The sequence below is a fragment of the Lutzomyia longipalpis genome, chromosome 1 (assembly GCF_024334085.1).
Source record: "Lutzomyia longipalpis isolate SR_M1_2022 chromosome 1, ASM2433408v1".
Lineage (NCBI taxonomy): Eukaryota > Metazoa > Arthropoda > Insecta > Diptera > Psychodidae > Lutzomyia > Lutzomyia longipalpis.
This window is the reverse complement of record NC_074707.1, coordinates 27898274-27921865: the sequence shown is the minus strand read 5'-3', so window position 1 is coordinate 27921865 and position 23592 is coordinate 27898274. Positions and strand designations below refer to the sequence as shown.

General features: G+C 35.9%; 1 protein-coding gene across 1 annotated transcript in view; it reads left to right on the top strand.

Moving 5' to 3' along the window:
• Positions 1 to 23592, top strand: part of LOC129797437 (uncharacterized) — a 165271-nt gene that overhangs the window by 63608 nt on the left and 78071 nt on the right. The window contains exon 3 of the mRNA XM_055839991.1: positions 18288 to 18420. Coding sequence (XP_055695966.1) covers positions 18288 to 18420 — 133 coding nt within the window. The remainder of the gene's footprint in view (positions 1 to 18287; positions 18421 to 23592) is intronic.

Below are 23592 nucleotides of genomic sequence, written 5' to 3'. Positions count from 1 at the left end.
ATTCAACGACCAAGAAAACCTTGAAATCTTTGAATTTTGTACTGAAATTTCAAGATTTCAAGTGAATTTCAAGGGTTTCTTGGTCACTGAATAAGGCCCAATAATTGAAGAAAATATGTAAAATACAACGTTGAAAATTCTTACTACGGGATCATCAAAAGATAAAAGTTTTGTCGTTCTTATGAAGTCAAAAATATATGTATGTGCGGTGCATCTTTGTTTGTATTTTTTATTTTTAATTTAATTTTTAATGTCACAGTATGGGAAATAGATTTTTTTGCCATTATTAATTACGAGGAAACAGAACTAATAAATCATAATCAAAAGATGAATGGATAATACATTTTAAACAGGTACGATGAAAATTATTCTTCAATTTATCGAAAATTTCAGTATTCATTGTTATCTACAAATTCTCTGCAACCTAATACAAACACACACACAAAATTTATTAATTCTAAGAAGATTAACTTGGTCAATTGAATTGAATGTCTTCATTTGGGATGCGTTGCGTAATGACAATTTACGAGGAGTAATCCCATTGGACTGTTAATGAAGGTACAATGGAAAATTAGATGCATTATGGTTTTATCAATGGTAGCCAGGATCAACCCTAATTGACTCATATTGGTTACAACATAAACAAGACAAGCTCAATTGCAGGGCATCTTCCATCACTAAATTACAATCCACAGAGCCATCTGATAATTCAATTGCATGCGAACTGGAGTTGACATCTTGTTTTCTTAACGGGTATGCCCCAGAAACGGCCAAAAAATTGGGGTAAAACTTGTCCCGTTTCACATGGCCGCCATCTTGGTGATCGCACTTATCCCTCACTTTTAACTTGATTTTCCTCTATATCTCCCGCATTTTCCGGCATTTTCCGAGGAAATTTTTCATCCTCGTCGCCAGTTTGTGGTACTTACCGTTTTCTCGTACTTCTTCGCTTGGTAATTCCTCTTGGTGTATCTCCTCTACTTCCTCAGTATCTCCCATCACGTCTGTACACTCCTGCGTCCGCACTACGACAAACTCCGACAACCTTCTCTCTCCTCCACTAAGCCTCTACTCCGCCGTCCTCTCTTCACTCTCACTACCACAGGCAGGACGCCTGTGAAACTATGCGAAAGAAATCAAACTCCGCATGGTGTGTACGGGGAAAAAGTCAATAAAAGCCCCATAAAAAAGCTCGATGAACTTTGACTTTGATGGGGCGGAAGACATTCAAAATTACATTGAATGTTCGTAACTCGAAAACTCTGGTGTGGTCACCAAACTGTTGATGGATGTAACAGACAGTGTTAAAAGCAAATTGACCCAAATTTTCTCATCCCTCAAAGAAAGTACACAACAAAAGTGAAAAGTCAATAAAAATGTGTTTTGTATATCGACCTGATGTCTTTGTTGAGAAAGAAATTTTAGGAGTGATTTTCTATACAGATTGAATTTTTAATTAACACACATAGGGTAAATTACAAGGTAAATTACTTTAAATGCTCTCTAATTTTTCTAATATCTTGTCTAATATTCTCAATTAAGTACCTAAAATATCAAAATTTAACTAAGGACCTTTAAAGGTTTGGGAGGGAACATAATTCAAAATTTAAAAAAAAAGAATAGGACGAAAAGCAAAAGCTTTTATGATGAGTATGTGTGGGTGTAATGTATGTATGTATCTATAGTACATATGCAGGTACATCAAAATGCATTTAATTTCGTGTTATTTTTGTGAACAGAAATTTTCACATTAATGAAAAATAGTTATGAAAAGTAAAAAAAAACATCCCTTGAGGTATTTTTGTTGCATTTTCTGTATGTAAATGTTTTTTTTTTTTGTTCCTTTTTTTCGATTCTGTGTTTCACCAATTCCGATCAGAGGGAGAACGGCTGAAAATCCCTTTGAGATTGTCCATGCAATTATTTTGCTGTCAGTCAAGAATGTTGTTTAAAAAAAATCAGCAAAACGACCACAATTGAACAGAACTTCCTGTGAAGTTGTTTTTACCTACGGAGGACCAACCATCACAAGGCAAAAACATTGTTATGTGATATCATAGAGGATGACAGTTTGCAACTCATTTTTCTCGTGGAGCTTTTACATATCCCAAAAAAAATACAAAAGCACAATATTTTTTGCTCAAAACTCCAAAATTTACGTTTAGTCACAAGCGAATGGTAGTTCTGTTTACCTGCTTCAGACCATCCATCAGTGTGGGGAGATGGCTAAGAGGGACACCCTCATTGAATTATAACCATTCAGTGGCGGCATTGCTGGGCTATTTTGTGTTTCAATGTACAAAATCCCAACAGCGACAACTGTGCGGAGAGCACCATTCAAGGTTGCAGAGTGGTAACTCGATACACAACACTGCACACTCCATGTTCTTCCTGGGAGTCATCCGACCGCTATGGTTCTACCTCCCCTGTGGAGCATCTCTGTAGCCATTTAGCCAACAGTTGCCATGTGTGGATTCCCCTCTTGCCTTCCCTCACCCTCCATCGTAACCATCTAACCATCCATCCCTTTGGTTAGGGCGACAAAAAAGAGGCACCCATCGGGAGTGACCCAAAGTGGTGGAGCGCTTGAGTGCATGGCCAGGAGATGAGGTGCACGATTTGCATTTATACGAGCATCACAAACTCTATGTCCTCTCACTTTTTTTTTGACTTCCAAAAAAAAAATGTGAAAAAAGACTCTAGAAATTCACTTTATATGCAATCCCAGCAATTACAAGCACAGTTCCACAAGACACCGACACTTCATAGAAGGGGGAAAGTGGAGAAACTAAAAGAGTCCCATGGAGACTTCAGAAAAGTAATTTAAGTTGATAGAGTTGGGTAAATACTGAGAATTGCATCTAGTTCCTATATCAATTGCGAGAATTTGCAGATTATCATCATGCTACCTACATATTTAAGCATCTTGGCACTCTCTTTGGGGCAACCTTCTCCCAAGTACAATTACATGCAAATGGATTCAAAGATAGAGTTAAATCGGATTTATTGTGGTTTTGCAATTCAAAATGTAAAGGGGGTTTGAAAAAATAATAAGTATTTCTGCAGATGTCATTATAATTTGATGAAATCTCCCTTTTCAGGATACCTACATATATAGATTACCTACATATTTAGGTCAATAGATAATAATTTGAATTGAAGGTTGAGCAAACAAAACATGTTGATGAAATATAAAACAAATACTAATATGCGAAAATAATCTCTTGTCATATTCACCTCAACCTTGGGGCAAATTGGATCCAGCATTATCTTATAATTAATTTATTTTTTCAATGTCATGAGTTTGTTTAAGAAAAAATAAATTTTAAATTCTATTTAAACAGTTTAGAATTTTCTTAAATTGAAATACTGCGGAAGAGCGAGAGAAGGAAAAGCGGAGAATTTAGCATAAAGTCAGGAGGCTTGTTTTGCAAAATAACAGTCTTAATCTCTCTGTAAAATATTCTACTAATCCGCTGTCTTATTCGAAAAGCAATCTTGAAATTGCAACCATGTCAGATTGAATAGAAGTCAGATGATTTAGAAGCTGTTCTGTTCTGAATTGTGCTCCTTCTCATATTTCTCATTGAAAATTCAATGACTCCTTTTGCGCATTGCCACTGGATGTGGTTGGTGAAATTTCATGTGGTTTCTCGACAGATTGAATGTCTCTATGACATCAAAGCGTAGCTGGACATTAATCTTTGCATATAGTGCCTTTCTCTCTATGTATAAGGAAATTCATTATGAAGTCCCACATTTTTCCCTCTATATCCCTTTAGTGGGTCCAGTGAGTTTTATTGCATCACAAGTTAATTTACAAACTCTGTGGTGTCACCTCATACAACGTCGAGTTGACAGCCAGAGAGTTAATTAGCACTATGTGGGAGTTGATGTCCAGAACCTCGCTCTCATAGCAGCGCTGTCGAATGGGTGTCCTCTATATAAAGCCGGTTCACTGCACATTATGAATCAAATATGAATTGAAATTCAAACAGAATGTAATTATTCCATCGAATAATTACAGCTTGAACGATTGAATTGCTAAATTGTTTATACTCGCATATAACTTGCATTGTTTGCCGGTCGATTGTTAATCCATGGATTATTGTTTTATACGGTAGGGTACAGCAAATAATTGCATACGTTGCGATTTCCTTTTGTATGATTTTGGCGTTTTAGAAATTCATACAACTCGTAATTACCTCAATTTCCCACCCAAACTTTACATAAGAGTTTTCATAGAGGATAATGATGCTATCATATAGTGTAAGGCAGAAACTTAATATAGGTAGGTAATGACTTCAATCTAACTACTATTGATTTTTTGCGAATTACATAAAGATTTTTAATTTTAGCATATTTTTTTGGCTACGAATTAATAAATAATTTTCTCCATAAGTAACTATAGCTCTAAATAATATAAAAAAAACTGGAAAAAACTTTTTTTGTATGTATAATGAGTCTATGCATCTGCAAACATTTTTTTTAAGAATCCACTCCTGGCTGATTTTTTGTCTAGCAAAAAAAAACCACAAAAAGTTAAGCTCAACTCAATGAGTGCTAATATTTTTCTTCTGACACTGTAGAGTGCCTGAAAAGTGAGTTGAGAGATTTAAAGCACCAAGTTTATTCAATTAATAATTTGCGTGTTTGCATTTTGGGTTGAAAATTTGCATATATACACTGTAAGGCTATACGTACAGAATAAGCTTTTGGAATTAGGACGACGCTATATGGGCAAAAAAAACCGCCATTACCGTGAAAACGTGTTGAGGCATTTTCAAGTATATAGTTGCAGGGTAGTATATACGAAAAAATGGAGCTTTGACCTACTCCCAATATAAACCCGCACCATAATGGGTGAAACCACCAATGCAATGGCCCACTTGGAAGGCAATAACAACCCAATAGTCATGAATTTTGATAGCATTTGATTATTTGTTTCATCTTTTACCTGATCAGAATACCATTATTCTCCTTTAGAGGGCATTCGGGGGTGTTTTCCTTCCTTCTTTCATCGAAAACTCACATCCACCACCAATTTTCTCAATACCCAACCCCTGGGCAATGCGAAAGACTCCTCATCTCCGTCTGACCTCCTGGCTTCTTGAAGCATTGTACTCATGGTGAATGTATTTTATAGGAGGGATGGAGAAGCAGTTTTCGCGCAACTTTTTAACTTTTAAACTCAAACACAGAAAATACTTTATTACTATCCATGCACCAACTTGAAATCCCATGTGTTCAGCAATTCGTTCTCTGATCCACCATTAGGTGTTTTTATGCACAGAACACTTTGGAAATGCAACCAGAGTGAATTGAACCGCAACATGAAGAGCTTCTATTGCATTTAAATAGGTCAAGCATTTTCTATATATAACAATTTTCCAATTTTAGCTAAATATTCACTAATTGAATGATCAAATTAATCAGAAAATTTTGTCATGAATTTTTCTTTTAAGAAAAATTATAATATGAAAAGATTATAGATTAAAAAAAACTGGAATAAATGAATATTGCTTTTGAAAAAAAATCGTTAATTTTAAGCTCCTATGCAAAGTGCTAGTAAAGTAAATATTCAAAAGCTTATATGAGAGAACTGAAGGAAAAAAAATGTTTTCCCTCTGCTTTTCCTGCTTTCTTTATTATGTATGTACGTACATACGTGTGTACTTGAACGAGATACGATGGGAATTGACTGGGGTTTAATAGAAGATTAAGGTGGGTGAATGAATTTTTCTGTAGCAAAATAATTTTATGGCGGAACGGCAGAGTGAGGATATGAGAGAGGAGCTTGTAGGTGCATTTTGGCGCAGAATTGAGTTGCACGTATGACGTTGCACCCTCTCGTTTGCAGCGGCGAAACTGCCTCTACGCGCTACGTGTTCTCATTTCTTTGATGTATTATTGGCCTTCTTGCTGCAATTCTAACATCATACAGAACACCGTAATATCCGTATATACCATGTGTACACATTCCATTAACCCTCGAGTATGTTGAGAGAGTGGGGTAAGACATTCAGCGTGGATCGTGTGCAAGGAAGTTGAGTCAAGAGACGCCGCCGCTACAACACAGTGCAGATGTTTGAAGAAGGCGCCACCCCTAAATTTTCCAGTACTGGCTCAAGCTCAAGTTTAGTGAGACGGTCTTGTGGGGAGAAAAATTGAAGGAGCTTTTCGCCCTTAACCGTACATACAAATGTATATGTATATGTCCCTTATACAAAATCGATTTATTCTCTCATTGCGGACCTCACTTTGGACGGTGATTCTTCACAACGGGAACACATCAAAGATTCCCAGAGGCAAGCTCAACATTGTGTATCAAAATGATTTTTATTTATTCATATTGAAGCCTCTTTTCTCATACCATCCCCTGCAAGCGGTTCATCGCTCTCCTCCACCCACCTCCGCCTCTTTATAGGCGATATCGCAAGAGACACTTCAGCAAAATGGACTGAAAGCTCAAATATTGAAAAGTCTCTTTCGCATAGACGAGGTATTTGGTGTCCAACAGATAACATGCCGAAAACACGAGTCAAATAAAATATTTACATAGAATGGATTTTGAGTGAGGGGTAGGATTTGCACCACACTGAATCCCAACACGTATGAATATGGATGGAAAACAAGCAAATTCATTCTTAGTGTTCCCACCCCGTACACCCACACTCAAACCCTTTTGTGGCATCCCTCTAGATGGGAGCTCCTCTTAGAGCTATTACTATCGCTTAAATGGTTCTAACGATGACGATGCGTCGAATCAATAATCCCTTCTACTAAATTAACCAACTTCCACTTGGGTTTTGTTCCACCACAATCCACCATCATTTACCAACCAACACACGGTATACGTTATGAGTGTGGGAAAAAGGCAATTTTATAATCCTTTCTACATTCTCTCTTACTGCCTTGCTGAAGAGAGAGAGAGAGAGAGAAAGTTTTCATAGAAATCTCCCCAATCAAAACTTTAAAAGCATTTAATATAAAACTTTTCACAAATTAGGGGCTTAAGTTGAGACTAAACTTGGAATATTTGGATTATTTTTTTTTATAATTTTTACAATAATTTTATATTTTATTCAAGTTTCGTCTGTTGAAGTTAAAGAGAATTGTATTATTATGTATTATTAATTATTAAATGTATTATTAAAAGGTAGAAAGGTCTCAGATTTGTTACAATTAGTAATCTTAAGATCATGAACTATAAAACGGCTTTTATAAAAAAAAGAATAACCCCTTCACGACCAGATAGATCTTAGGTAAACTTACTTTATATAATTAGTCCCAATTTTAAGAATCAGCATATCAACTCTTTATTTGAAATATCCTTTCACGGAGAGGAAAAGTAACGCTCTAAAATAGAAAATGTGCTACGTTGAATTTGAATGAAAACTAATATTAAGCACAGAGAGCCCAATATACTGAAAATGTTGCTAGAAATACAGTCAAAGATATCCTTAGAATTTATTATAAAGCTTTCTTAAGGAAAATGCTTCTGTCGAACATGGCAATTTAGCGTATAATTTTGGATTGAAATGTACATTGAGAATAAACGTATATCGTAGTGCAATTACATTCAAGATGAAATTCAATATTGCAGTGAATTCAATGGAATTCAGTCCAAGAGAAGATCCCCAAAGATCCCTTTTCCAATCTCATCGCCAGCTTTCTCCACCAATTAACATGCAATAGAACTTTATGTGGCAATATTCTCTCGTAATGGAGAAATCGATTCCATCTTACGTAAGCTGCCCTCCTAGACCTACCCAATATTGTGTTATACATGCCTTACTGTTTCCTACCTATATAAACAATAAACATGTTTCAATATATAGAATAATCTTAGGGGGCAGCGGAGACAATCCAACACACATAGAGCAAGTCATTTGGTGTGTACTTTGGGTATCAGCCAGAAAATGTTATTGCTCGTATAGGGAAAAGTTTTCGAAATCAACAACGGATTGTTAATTACATTTGTGTGTGTGCGGGATTTAACTCTATACGAGATCCTTAATACCCTTAGAAATGTTGATACTTGTCACAGATTAATCCTCCAAATTTATACAACAGGGATACGAGAGAGTTTTATCCTTATAACCCAACTCTACGCTAGAAGGCCAAACGAGATTTTCAATTCTTGTCACCGGAAAGATTCTCTACCACATATCACAGATTAGGTCCTAATGGAATGTTTCTATGTAAGTTAGATGACACAGAGTGTTGCTGTACAGCAGTTTGTACTCATAAGACGGCCTATTTGATACAACTTTGTTACAATTTTCTATATACATTTGCAAGGAAAATGGGTATATAGCTATGGGTCAGCAATCACCCAATGGGTCGTAGAAGGGTTAAAATATATTTGAAATCAATTTCATTATTGCAAACAAGAGACACTGTATGTAGTAATTTAGTTGGTATACCACAATCGTGGCATACCAAGTATTGTAATCGTCGGAAAAACCGACCACCTCAGATCGGGCTCAAACTTGGTATGAGCACGTTTTAGACATCCCACATTACGAAAATGGTGGTGGAAAATTTTTGATCCGGCCGGCCTGCCGGCCGGCCGGTGCGCTAAACTTTGCCTTATAGCTCGAGAACGGTAACAGATAGAGACTTCCGGTTTGAAGTTTTCTATAGAAATGTGGGTGTAAAATTTCATTTTTTCGCATTTTCAAAATCCAAGATGGCCGCCGTCCGCCATTTTGAAATACTGTCAACCACTTCCCTTACAGCTAGAGGTCTGAAATTTTAGTATGTTGTAGAGCTCAGTGAGACGTTTTCATCGACTATTCATACTTGAAAATCGGTCAAGCGGTTTAGCAAATATGGCGGTCTAAAGCAAAAAGTGTTTTTTCGATATAACTCGAGAACGGCTTGACCGATTTTGATCATCTTGGTATCAAATGAAAGGTTTCAAGAAGCCCTACAACTGCGTAGAACATTCCAAGTTCCAAAAACATCCGCAAGAGGCGCTAAAATCAAAAACAAAAATTGCCTAACTTTAAGGGGCAATATCTCCGAATCCCCATTAGGCAAATCTTTTAAATTTTGATATGTTGTAGCCCGACTCAATATCTTTCATCAGTCCGAAAATGAAGAAATTCTATGTCACCGTTTAGAAGATATCGCAGTTTGAAAAATTCTTGAATTTGAACAGTTCTAAGAGCTATATCTCCTGAACTGCTTGTCCGATTTTGCTCAACTTGGTATCAAATTAAAGGTTTTACAATTATCTACAACTTTCTAGAACATCAGCAACCTCTAGAACTATTCCTTCAGGATAAAAAATGCCAAAAACTGTTTTGGTGAAACAAAAATCCGCCATTTTGTGTTCTGGAGGTGACCTTGAAAATTATTAAAATTTATGTCAATTTATAGCCTGTTTTAATACCTTTCCAAAACTAGTCAAGAAATTTCTGTAGGTCTTATAGAACTAGAGATATGACCATTTTTATCCATCAAATTACTGATTTTCACAAAAAAAAATCAGTTTTGCCTACTAATACAACTCAGAAATTAAATTACAACGCATAGACTGACCCATCCGCGTTGTGGTATACCAACTCTTATAACTGGACGCGTTATGATTGACTTTTATCTTACGTTCATAGTAGATCTATTTTCCAATGTTCATCACAGAATTTTTCCAATTCTCAGGAAAGAAAGTAAATATCATTTTGAACACAAGGTGTGTATACTTAAGTTAACAACGCTTTACCTTTTCACCTTTAGAGAGGAAAAATTATTACAGGAAAATTTCCTGTAAAGAAGAACACATCAAGCAGGGAGGGGATGAGAGATACTGAAAATGAAATTTTTAGAGATGTAGGTGCATTTCCGCCCTCCCCGGCATGTCACGTTTTTTTCTCACTGTGATACCTTTCCACTTCCTGTGAAAAATGCACAATTACAGTACCGGCAAATGTACATCTCACCCATCCACTTAGGGGTGGATGGCAAACAAACTGATGCATTTTATGTAGATACAGTATAGTGGCGTTTTCCTACCATTAAATGCTTCATTTCATACTTACTCATCGTTACGTTTGCAGTACCACGACGGGGCCTCAAGTCACCAACATCCATTCATTTGCATACTAAGGGATGGTCACGTTATTTTGGAAACTCGGGGACTTTCAAGAGCGATTTTCAAGCCAATTTTTAAACCAAAATTTTGAAATCTGCTTGCACTCTTGTTAAATGGCCAAATACTGATAAGAATTCAGTATTTTTGATTTAGAAAATAAATTTTTGTGCTCAAAAAATTTATTTGAAATTCTCACATTTTGGCCATTTTGTTCCTGTAGAGTTTCCAAAATAACGTGACCATCCCTTAGCACGGTTTTATTCTATTGCCCATCCTCAATCTCCTCCCCAACTGTATTTTTCAAGGTTTTTTTTTACATGTTTCTGAGAAATAAAAAATATATATAATGTACTACATATATAAATGTTAAATGCAGAAAATATTCTACCACATTTCTCCCCTTTCGTTATAGTTGTATGTTGAAATTACTATGTGTAAAAAAAAACCTCATCCCGTCCATGCTCCCTGCTGTTCTTTGCTCTCACAGAGTCACCATCCTTCCTCTTATGATTACTCACTCCTGACACATTTACTTACAATATCATTCGGAAAATACTTTTAATTGCGTTGGCATTTTGTGCAAATGCTACGACGTTTCTCATTGTAATTAAAAGTTTGCTCTCCACGAAGAACTCACTCGCAGCACTAAAGGAAATGCGGCATGCACAAGAAAGTTCCTGGGAATTTCCTCAAACTTGCCATTTTTGAAGCGACAAAGTGGCGGGTGAGGAACTCTTCTATGTCACTTTGAAAAAGTTATTCGGTTAGCTTCAGCCTTTTTCTCCATATATAGTTATCAGTTTGGGAAAGAATATGAAAGTAAAAAAAATTAGATAAGAGGTTTGTTAACTTTCAATTTTAAATTTGAAGAAAAAAGCGAAATTGTGTTTTGTCAATGAAGAAAATTCTCAAGAAAATATGAAGAATTTAAGAAAATAGAAATTTTCTTTTCATATTTTTTTGTTGCTGAAATTCTTTAGTTCTTTGTAAAACTGTAAAAAGTTAAACCCTTAAAGAAATTCTGTATGAAGAAAAATAAAAGATATTCTCAATGTAAATTTTATTTGACTATTATAAATTATTGGAAAAATCTTCTCGAATTTTCTTATCTTTTCTGTGATTAACGAAACAGTGAGAGATATTTCTTCCCAGGAAATATCTTCTGTGAGGTGTACTGTCGGCTTTATAATCTCTAAATTAGATACAGCGCGCACGTGAAACCACTCTGTGTGCACGTTAATCATGCGAAGATCTAAGGACAAATATATAATCATTTCCACTGAGAGGTATATGCCCCTCTTTAACTTTCAAGAAATCATATCTACAGTACCATTAGAAAAGTTTTAATTGAGCCAATTGCTTAAACTTTAATTTGATATGAAATTTATATCGAAGTCAAATATGTGAGATAAGTTTAATTAGTTCCTGTTTTCATATCATATATTTTAATGTGATATACCTTCCCTTTCTCTCATGTTGTCTAATTTTGGTTTTGTCATTGCTTTTAGAGTTCATCTAATAGAAACTCTAATTCACCCCGGTGTATGATAGTATACCAATGAGAATATGATTTAATTAATGCAATTTATACGATACTGTCGGATTGGAAAGATTATTCTAAAACCACGATATCAAACGCCGAATTACGAATTAGATGAAATCATGCAATGAAAATCTTTCATTGGCTCCACGTATTGTTTACTCTTATTTGATTATGCAATCGCATTCCTTTGATATCTACATTTTCATGGCAGCATTTATCCAAAAAGATATTGGGATATCTGCAATTTTCGAAATCTAATATACCTATACTACACTGATTTTGTCCGTTTCACTGGTAGCGACAGACAATATAAAGAGAGAGGCATCCTCTTCATTTAATACGCTTACCAACATCGATGTCTGTATTAATGGCACGAAAACTATGTATTATAAATTCAAAGAGAATATACCTATGATTTTGTGATGCAGCATATTGAGAGAGTATTCACAAAGGAATAGGAAAAGGCGTGAGAAAATTGTGAAATATACATTTGGCATACTTATATAGCAGCAAAACTATACATAATTAAAATGAAAATTATGTACTTTAAAAAGCAAGTTCTTACTAAATTGATACCTAATCAAAAGAACAATAAGGACCTTAAAATTTTAAAATAATATTGAGATACTTTACTATCTGCTTTTATTCTTTTCAGTGTGATGAGTTTAAATTCTCTTGAAAAACAGTCTTAAAAATTATATACCTACATTTTATCAACATTGAATAACCCGGGATAAATTAGAGGAAAGTTTTTTGTGATATTTCTCGCGAAAGTGTATTTACAATGCTCTATGTCGCAGTTAGTAAAAGTAGAATTCAAATGCTAATAAAAAGTAAAATGTAAAAGTAAATTCATATAGAGAAAATGAAATTGGAAAACCTAAAAGAAGAAATATTTTTATCATTAAAAATATCTGAAATGTGGGTAACTTCCTTTAGAAATCTGTTGTGTAAATTCACCAAAAAATACTACATAATAGAAAATAATGATCGTCAATTTGATTAGGCTCTACGCAAAAATTGTACTAGAGAGTACAGAAATGTGATGAGGTGTATATGAAAGCAAATTTGAGACCGATGGAGTCTGTGCTTTTCCTCTTTAATTCATAATCCCGTCTTTTGGTGCTCAGAGGCATCGTAGATTTTGGCCCATGTTGTCGCAAAGCCCTAAGTTGATGTGGCAGGAGATTACAGAAAATTCTGTTCATTAAATTTGGACAGAATTACATTGGATTACTGTTTGTGGTTTAGCACAGAGAGGTCTTTAAATGTGATTACGACACTATTCATTTCCATTCCTTTGATTTTCCATACACTCTCGCCATAAGCTCTCTCTCTGCATTATATCCCCAAGGGAATTTTTCTCCTATCCCAAATGGATAAAAATTACATACAATATGGGTGGCGGTTGGGGTGGTGAAAATGAAATAAAATTCAAATATGGATTTATATATTTTGCATGTGTGCTTCTGGCTAGATTTTTTTTGCATTGCGTGGTCTGTTTGACAAAGCTGCGGTTGGAAAAATTATTGAATTTCCCTGTGGTGCTCTTTTTTTCTGGGTTATAACCTAAAATGACTCCATGTGAGGTGTGTGTGAGGACAGAAAAGGAGATTGTAAGGAGACGGAAGTAATAAATTTTCCTGCTGAATTACACACATAATAAATTTCCACACCAATCGCCTATTAACTTTCCGCATAAATTGCCGTGGGGAGACGTCGTCGACAAGAATTATTTCCTGCATAGGCACATGGGGACAAGAAGTTGCTTTGGGATGCCTTTTTGAATAGTTTTCGAGACATTTCACACTCTTGTCCGGATGGCGTGCCAAACAGAGTGCCTGGCTGGTGAGAGCTAAAACCTACAATATACACCATATTCAAGTACATTCATTTGGGTGTCGGTGTCCCTAAAGTCAAAAGCTCTTCCATCCTTGCATATTGAACAATTTTCATGTGAAGTAAACATTTTAAAATAAACAGTTTTTTGCTTTTCAAGCAAGACCAGATATTATTATTCTTTAATTCACCTGAAATGTACAAATTTGTTTTTTTTAGTATCTTGGTGCTATTCATTGGTAGTCGTTGGTTTAAACACTTATATGTCGTTTACTGAATATTCCTCCAAAACACGACATGAGTGAATATGAAGACGGGTTCTAATATAATTTGAGTGTGTAGTAATAATCATTATTTGGTGCCGATTTAGGATCCAAAGTGGCAACAAAATACCGCAAATGAGTTGGCAATTCAAATGGTGAATCAAATATAATATTACATACAGTAAGATGAATAAAGTGGTGAACATATCGAGGAACGAGCTTTTAGTTGACTTGGCACAAAAAAAGGAATTCTCCCTCAAAATGCCCTTCATTTTCCATTAAAAGAGGAAAGAAAATCATGCACTTCGTCATTGATTTCATTGCGTGGGGTAGAAAATTCTTTTGAAAGCTTTCCGCCCTTGGCTATTGACTTTGTAATTTTCCCCACTCTTCTGCTGCAGGATTGTGCGGTTACAAAGTATAATTTCAATTGTGGGAAATTATTCTTCAAGAGAAACGTGCAATTTTGTCGTCGTTTTTATCCCCTCGTGGAGCGTGGATATAAAAAAAAATACGAAGGGACGAAGAATGAAAATTGAGATGCGGAGGAGGAAATTATCGTTGAATGGTGCGAAAGCAGAAGCGAGCTTTTTTTATTTTTACAACTGTAAAATGTTTATGGATGAGAAAAGCAGGTGTCCATTAATTTAATTACACTATTAAAATATAATCAGATAAGATCATTTGTACTATCTAAAATTATTCTTGGTATTGTATGTGTTGGGGGAACGGTGTGGTGAAGGAAGATGACTAACAGAAACACTTTGTATGACATGGAATTTCATTAATATAATTGCACGAGACTTGAGCCCGTGTAATTAATGCGGATGTGTCCGGACATAAAATTAGGAGTATGTACTTTCATTTCACTGTGTGTTAAAACCACTCACAAAATTTTTCTCCCTGTCTCCTTCTGGCGCTTTGGTGTCCCTATTTTGGGGTTTTCTCGTACCCATGCCACCCTCCCACCCCCCACACACACAGCACGAAAAGTACAATGATGAGAATTTCCCTTTTCGAGAGCAAAAGCATTAAAAGCTCCCAAAGTACTCGCCTATAAAAGAAACCCCTAAAATCCTACTTTAAAAAAAATCTTCACACATAACGTACCGCCATGGTATGCAGGAATAGCCCAAGAATTTAGTAAATGAGTCTGTCAAAAATGATGTCCATTTCCAGTGGTACTCAATACACCACGGTACACACTAAAGCTCCGCAATTCAGAATATATAGTGCCCAGTTGAGGAGATAATTCGTCCACATGTAAAGAATTCACCATTGGTACATGCGAACACTTCCTATTCTCTCCATATATATACCATGCAGCACACAATAGAGCCGATTAATGAAACGATAGCACCTCTTTCGCATTGTAGGTTCCCCTTCTCGCAATCCGATTGAGGATTTCGCCCCACCACTCTTGAAATGTATCCTTATACTGGGAAAGTTCCTATATGTTATGACATTTGATTTTATCACTCACACGCTCATCCTTTTCATTCCAAGAGACAATTTCCTGGAAAATTCAGTGCGAGGTATTTAAATTCTGAAAGCACTTATGCCATAATAACAATATAAATGGATCATGCACCAGATACATGTGCTCGGATTGGAATTACACACCTGTATTTTTAAATTAGGTGTTTTTTAACACGACATTTTTTAGCATGAAATGGTCATTAAGTATCAAGGATTAGAGCTAAAGCAGAAGTGAGCCTCATAATCTCCATTAATGCAGTTTTCACAACTTGATATGAGAGCTTTTTTTCTCTAAATATATTCTACGTAGTGAGAAGAAAGTCCGGAGTAATACGCAGACATTGTGAGAGTTTGTATTTATATGTTAAAAGCTACCCTATGGAAGCTTAGGTAAAGTTAATTTAGTAGTAGATTTAAAGATGTTTAAGGTTGATAAAACATAGAAACGCGTATCTCAGTTCCAATAGACTTAGATATTCATTTTTAAAGTTCTTTTATTTCCGTAAGGAACCAAACAAACCTCATGTTACTATAAAAACGACTTCAAACAATTACTTAAAGAGAATGGAATTAGTTTATCCATTTTTAGCGCTGATATCCCGTCCTTTTGATCGTATTTCAGCTTTATGCATTTAAGGAAGTATTATTTATTTACTCGCGAGCTCCCCATCCAAGGAACTTGCAATCATCAACTGTACACCCGGTACAATGACTACAAAAACTCATGCCGGTTGTGTGTGCTTAACTTCAAAATTTAATTTCACAAAATTGCTCGACATGAAGTGAAAACGCCCAAAAGTTTCTCCATTTAATTGTGTGATAGTTGAGCCACCAACGTGGATGAGTCGTGACGTTGTGCTGAATTGCTGAAAGCAGAAATATGTATGGTGGATGTGTCAGGAGAAGAAAGGTCAAGCACTGCGTGATTTTCAACAATTCAATTATACGAAATGGAAAATCCATTTGAATAAATATGTTAGAGCGGGGGCAGCTGGGGAGCACCTGGTGGAGGGAACATGGGCCAAAAGAGAACGAAAATTGAGCTATTTCAGTCACACTCCTTTGTCACAGTGTCTCTCCATGTCGCACTTTTGCCATTCATATAGCATGTTGAAGGCCCATATACAAATTGAATTTCATTCCCTGGGCGAAAAACAAAATTCCGTATGTGTGACACACATAATCTGCCCAATATAAATCTCTTACCATAAATACACCGGAAAAAAGTAAATTTATTTGCATTCTTACCCGCAGATATGGTATAGAGAATAATTTAATGATGCCATATACCAGGCGTCTCCACTGCAACGAGATGGTGACGCCGGAATTACTATTTGCAATTCGCCGTGGTACGAGGAGGGAGAGAGAGGGTGGATTTCCCTTTTTTTGCAAAGTTATACCCACTTCATTTTCCACCGGTATGATTGATGAAGTCCTTTGGGGCGCAGAAAAGTGCGGTGAATGGGTAACACCCCAGGTGGAGGTTTTTAATCCCCAACACGTAGAAAATGTGCCATCGAGAGAACTTTACTTAGGCAAATCCTATGCGCTCATGTGGGTATTAAATAACATGTGAGCTTGCATGTAGCAAAGGACTTTAGGGAGTCTCTCTGGTCAATCTGTGTGTGTTTGTCCTGGTTATTGGGACTGACAATTTATTGCACAACACACAAACCCATAGCATGGGTTCTCCACTACGTTCCTAGTCTCATGATTTTGTTGTTAAGCAGCTTGTGCATGAGGGGAAAGATTTTTCCCAGAATGGGTATGAACTACACACAGTGCCTGTGAACAAGCACATATGCTGTGCACTCTCATCCTTTTTAAGTCGTATTTCCTGGTGCTGAGTCATAAAAGTAGCAGCACCAACACCCCAAAGCTGCCCACATCTTCATATATTGTGCGCCGGTTGTATGATTTAAAGAGGTCTGTGATTTAGTGTCCGTGTCTCATTTTATAGTGACCACGAAAACAGAAAAGTCACTTATATAAGTATGGGAAACGCCACATACATAAGACGAAGGAACATGGGAGAGGTTATGGGAAAAATTACTTGATAGGCAAACGAAATCCCTGCAATTTGCTATCCTTGAGACTCTCACGCAACTGCTGACACTACACTTTTTGCCATGGAAAGTCCCCCCCAAAAACTTATACATAATATCTTGTTGAAGGAAAATGGTTCTATCCACAACAATATGTGGAGTGTATAATACTCCATAAATTGCAAAGATGTTTAAGGAAAATTTGTAGACTGAAACTTAATAATTTCAAATATATTTTTTTTACGCCAAGATTATTTAAAAATGTAGAGTTTTTTTGTAAAATTTTCTGGAATCCTTTTAGTCCCAGCATTTTTATTGAACTACATACATATGTTATCGAAGAGGTATTGGTAACTTGGGTTAATTGCATTTCATTGAATAATGTAAAATTATCAAACTAACCAACTAATTACCAGAAGTCACATAGCTAATGGATTGTTATTATCACAATATTTTTTTTTCAATTATTTTTGTGCTATTTATACATACATAATAATTAATGAGCCAATTACTTTTTTTCCAATGCAAACCCGCTTATGGCACATCATGACGCAGTTGTATTGATTTTAATGGGAATCAACTACATTTTTCAATTATTACCTATAAGTCACATTAACAAAAACCACTAAAATTCAATCATGACACATAATGGGGATGAACCAGTCAACAAAAAAAAGAGCAACAAAATAATTATAGAGGTTTCCTATTTATACATTGGCGTGTGTTATATGAAAATTCTGAACTAATTTCCGTGCACACGAAGGCAATGCTATGTGGGTACACAAAAGGCAAAAGAAATTCACACAAAACACGTGAAACAATTCATTTGAATCTATTAAAATTAAATTATATTTACAATAAAATGTATTTACTGCTGTTCACTTTCGTTCCTTTCTTTTACTTTTTTTTTAATTATTACACACGTGTAGTCCTGAAACATAATCATACACACGAATTTCACGATGGAAGTGAATTTTAGCATGACTTTTCCAATTTCTCCTTTCTCTCTGTTTTTCCAGTATCGACAGCGAGCGTGGAGGCAGTTCTGGGAAAAACCGCCTCACTCCCGTGCGATATCGAACCCGAGGCGAGAGATGATCGAGTGTACATGGTGCTGTGGTTCAGAGAAAGTGCCGGAAAACCCCTCTACAGGTGAGACATCTCCGAGGGCTTCCCCAGTTATGTATATGTACATATATACCCTAAAAGCAACGTAAAGTAACCCTTCTTGCGGCATTTCGTATAGACAACTTTCTCAGAGTGGGCATTGTTCGGTGATTCCGCCAGGAGGTTCCCGTGGGAAGGGGAAGATAAATTAATTACAGTAATTCAATTATGATTGAGCATGGTTTCGGGGGAGTAGAAATAAATATTTGTTGCTCAGGCCACAAACAGGAAGATTCGGCCCGCAAAATTGATGACCACACTGAATTTTCTCTCCTTCCCAGACAATTCACTTTATTTGTGAATTAGGGATTTTTTTTCCTTCCGTAATTTTTTTCTTGCCTAATATCTTTCCTACATAAATCCTTATAAATTAATTCATGAAATCAACCGGTTAATGCATTTTTAATGTCTTATTTCCAAACCTTGCACCTCTCTTTTTAGCTGTGATTCTTTCTTCAAAGAAGCACAGCTTCTGTGTACACTCTAAAATGCAAAGTCGTCAGATCGGGCTCAAACTTGGGATGACCACGAATTAGGGTCCCTACATTCCAAAAAACGTATGCGCCAAAAATTGTTCCGGCCGGCCGGCCGTCCGGCCGTCCGGCCGTCCGTCCGGAACCTTTTGCTAAATTACAAGAGAACGGTAATAGATAGAGACTTGCGGTCAACGGCAAAGTTTAAATATCGACTGGAAGACATCCAATTATGATGTCAAATTTTACCCCCCACCCCCTCATCCGCCATTTTGAAACACCCCTAACTTTTGTTTTCGCTATATCTCAGCCTCTATTATAGCTAGAGGTCTGAAATTTTGATATGTTGTAGAGGACATCAAGACCTTTCCAACGATACCTCATTTTCGAAAATCGGTCAAGCCGTTTAGGCAATATGGCCGCCACAATTTTTCATCGAAAATCGACTATAACTCGAGAACCGCTTGACCGATTTTGATCAACTCGGGCTCAAATGAAAGATATTAACAAGCCCTACAACTGCTCGGAACATCACAAGTTCAAAAAATGACCGCAAGTGGCGCTAAAATCAAAAACAAAATTTTCGAAGAGTTTTCGATGAATATCTTGAGCACCGCTTTATAGATTTGCTTCATATTTTGATATGTTATAGTAGACTATAATATCTATCACCATGCCAAAAATGAAGAAAATCTATGTAGCCGTTCCGGAGATATCGCGTTTTAAAGTTTACATGTCATATCTTGAGTTGCATAAGTCAAACGCCCCGCGAAGCGGGGCGTTTTATATATACACATATAAAATTAAATAAAATATATATAAATGCATAGATATATACATTATATATACATATAAAAATGCAAAAATAAATATATAAAAACTGCAAAGATATGTAAATAATAAATATAACATGGATGGAACAGGAAAGCGAAAGAACGGTAAGTAAAACTTACGGGCTGTGATTCTTTCTTTGTCAGTGAAATGTGAAATTGACGAAAAATTGAGGATAGGCAAATTTTGAGGAAGGCTTTCTCGCGTACCGAATCACAGCCAACGCCCACGATTAAGGCTTTTCACATAATTTCTTCGCGTTGGCTGTGATTCGGTGCGCGAGAAAGCCTTCCTCAAAATTTGCCTATCCTCAATTTTTCGTCAATTTCACATTTCACTGACAAAGAAAGAATCACAGCCCGTAAGTTTTACTTACCGTTCTTTCGCTTTCCTGTTCCATCCATGTTATATTTATTATTTACATATCTTTGCAGTTTTTATATATTTATCTTTGCATTTTTATATGTATATATAATGTATATATCTATGCATTTATATATATTTTATTTAATTTTATATGTGTATATATAAAACGCCCCGCTTCGCGGGGCGTTTGACTTATGCAACTCAAGATATGACATGTAAACTTTAAAACGCGATATCTCCGGAACGGCTACATATTTTTTAATCAATGCTCAGAAGATAAATTTAGAATGGGCTGAAAAAAAAAGATTGAAAATGCTACTTAATACCCAATGTTTTACATTCGTTTAATTTTGATAAATCATTAAAAGCTCCTGCTTGTGCCATGCCATTAATTAAATTAGAAGCATTCGAGAATGAAACTAGAGCGAGAGAGCTTTCAAGTTTTGACATGAAGAAAATATATCACCCATGCTGTTTCAATCATTGAATAAGCCGAAAGGTAAATCATATCGGTTGAATTTCCGCATTACTAAACTGTAAACATAGCTGTGAGCAACAACAAGTAAATTTTGGAGTACAATCTCTTCGTTAAACACAAATATATGTATTATGTATATACATTTATGGTAGCATAGGGAAATGCTTAATGCATTGCAAGTGCTCGATATATAGTGCACCCGTATGCCCCCCAGATAGGAAATCTGTAGACTCCATAAGGAAGGGTGACAAGGGTTTGAGGGGTTTGTATATATATTCCAAAACGGATATATTTCTCCTCCCGCCCACCAATATCTCCCTTCCCCACAACCTAGCATATACTCGTTTGTTTACCCACCAAAATACACTCATGTAATCAATAATGAATCAATTCATCTCATACGATCAAACACATCTGGGATGCTTGTCAGCCCACTTCTGTGTTGTTGTTCCACTCTCTCTCTCTCTGACTGCGACTCAGAATTCCGAGCTCATCACGATCGTATGGGGTTTTACTGTGGCGTGGGAGAGTGTGGAACTAAAGGAGGGTATTTATTGTATATAACAATTTATACTAACATAACATAGGTAGATTCAAACCCCCACAAACTACTTGCTCTGGATCAATATACCACTAAAATAATAATTAATTACCCAAGTGTCCGAAACACAAGTTTAGTCATCTTCAAATTCCCTTTGGGGAGCCTTCTGGCACATTTTTTGCACCTACCTCTCCTCTATGATGGCCTAATTGTATTATTTTGTAGTTTAATACAAATTAATCTGAATGCTCATCAAAACAAGCATTATGAGACATTATGGGTGTTCGCTGTTTTACAATGTTGTGCCTTCGGGCTCATTTCTGTGATATAAAGAAATAAATATAGTCATATCGTATAGGTATTACATATAATTACGGTGTAATTTTAAATAGGTTTCGTAGTTAAATTTTATTTGGCTTGTACAAGAGATAATCCGTGAATATATGTATAATTTTTATATAAAAAAATTCTTACCCTATAGCTTTCTCCCATCAGATCACTATATATAACTCAGAAGTACGATATATTTTTTTAAAATTACGTAATAGAAATATCTGTGAAAGAAACGTACCTATTATTGTTTTTTTTTTTTAATTTTGTGTGATCTATTGATAATTTCGAAGTCTTTTAAAGAATCGCCATAAATGTACATTTTCTATCACACAAAACCCTCAATATATCTGTAACTATAAAACCTCTGAAATAGAAACCCCATATAGAAGTAACATTTTATGGCGGAAGACTTTAAACACGACATATAATTCTTGGGAGTTTGACTATGACATGAATCACCCGTTTGAGAACCACAATTTTCATCTTGTCCACTACAAACTGAACTCTAATTACACAAATTTGAAACTTCTTACCCCCGTTCCTTTGGCTACAACTTTCCATTTAATTGGACCACAGACTGCGGAGAAGTCTTCGTCTTATGGAACCGAAATCGTATTAAATAAGATTCATAAAATTCCGGTTGCAAAAGGAATGCTTTTCACAAGACTTGCACATAGAAAACCATCCTTTCTCCGCACCCCCTTTCAAGCATCCCATTTCGTACATATTCATCTCCAATGGAGCATTCTCTCTTCATACATTAATTTCTGCATTAAAGTGCACTCTGATTGGTGGAGTTATGTAGAGGTGAAAGGAACATATATGTATATAGAACATTTTATAAATATTTGCTTTTCGTGATGAAAGTGCATAAGCTCTTATTGGCTTTACTTTAGCTAACTTTCCATAGCTTAAACTAACACAAAGCCATCCCCCATTGCACTTATGCTTCATACAAAAAAGCCACCTTTTCCTCTGCAGGAGCTACTCTTCTAATCGAATTTTACTCTTAAATACAACACTCTCTGTTATGGTAGGTGCTCGAAGTTCTTTACGTAGACTTATTTTCCATATGCTGTGAAGACTAAATCAGATAGATGTAGAAGAAGTAAAAAAAAACGGATAAGACTCATAAACAGCCCTTTACAAGATTTAAATTTTGTAGATTGTCTACTTATGAAATTTTGTAGATTGTAAAGAGCAACTACTTTTACAAATACCACAACACTAGTAGGTAGTATTTGTTAGCAAAATTTTTAAAAGATTTAAATAGTAAGATTAAAAATAGAGGTTCTCATCTCAGATTATGCTATTATTATCCACTTTAGAAACGATGGCAGCAATCAAACTGAACTAGGTCAAGCATTATGTTTACGATAGGCGGGTACATGGATAGATGATGCTGGTAGAATTCATATTCGATAGTTAGATGAAGTATTGGAGAAATTAGTGGATGAAAAAGTTTCATTCACGATTTGCACAAATATGTATATACTTTTCAATTGTAATATAGCTTCAGGATGGAAATCGTTGCTGGTTCAGCAAAATTGTACTAATTTTCGGTACCATACACAGACTACCAAACACATTCCCGAGTTCCGGGTCATGAACTGAGATGGTTTTCGCATTGATGGTATTCGCGGCGGGTGAAGCTGCGGCGGAAATTATCGTTGGACTGATGTGCAAACTAACAGTATGTGATGATTCTATGATGGAACCAATTTTGGCTTGTTCATGGACATCGTATTCGCTCTACCCCCAATTCAATTTTGTCACCCATCGCTGCCACTCGAGAACGAGCTTTCTGGAGCGAGTCCCGATACGGGGGTGAACGTGGTCGGCAATCCCATACATATGTGAAAATTCTCTTGCACAACCCCCAAAATGACGATGGCGAATTCTGTGTGTGATGCTAAAACCCCCAAAAGCTCCCCACACCATACACGTGGCTTTTAAATCATCATCATAAATAATTTTCCAGAGTATGTTTTCCATAGCATGGTGCAAAATATTCAATTTGCTATACTTTTAATTCAAAACACACCCACACACACACACATGTTGGATGAATTGAGTCACGTTGTTTTAACTACCATTTATTCCATTTAGTCATTTAAAAAAAAATGTACCAAAAA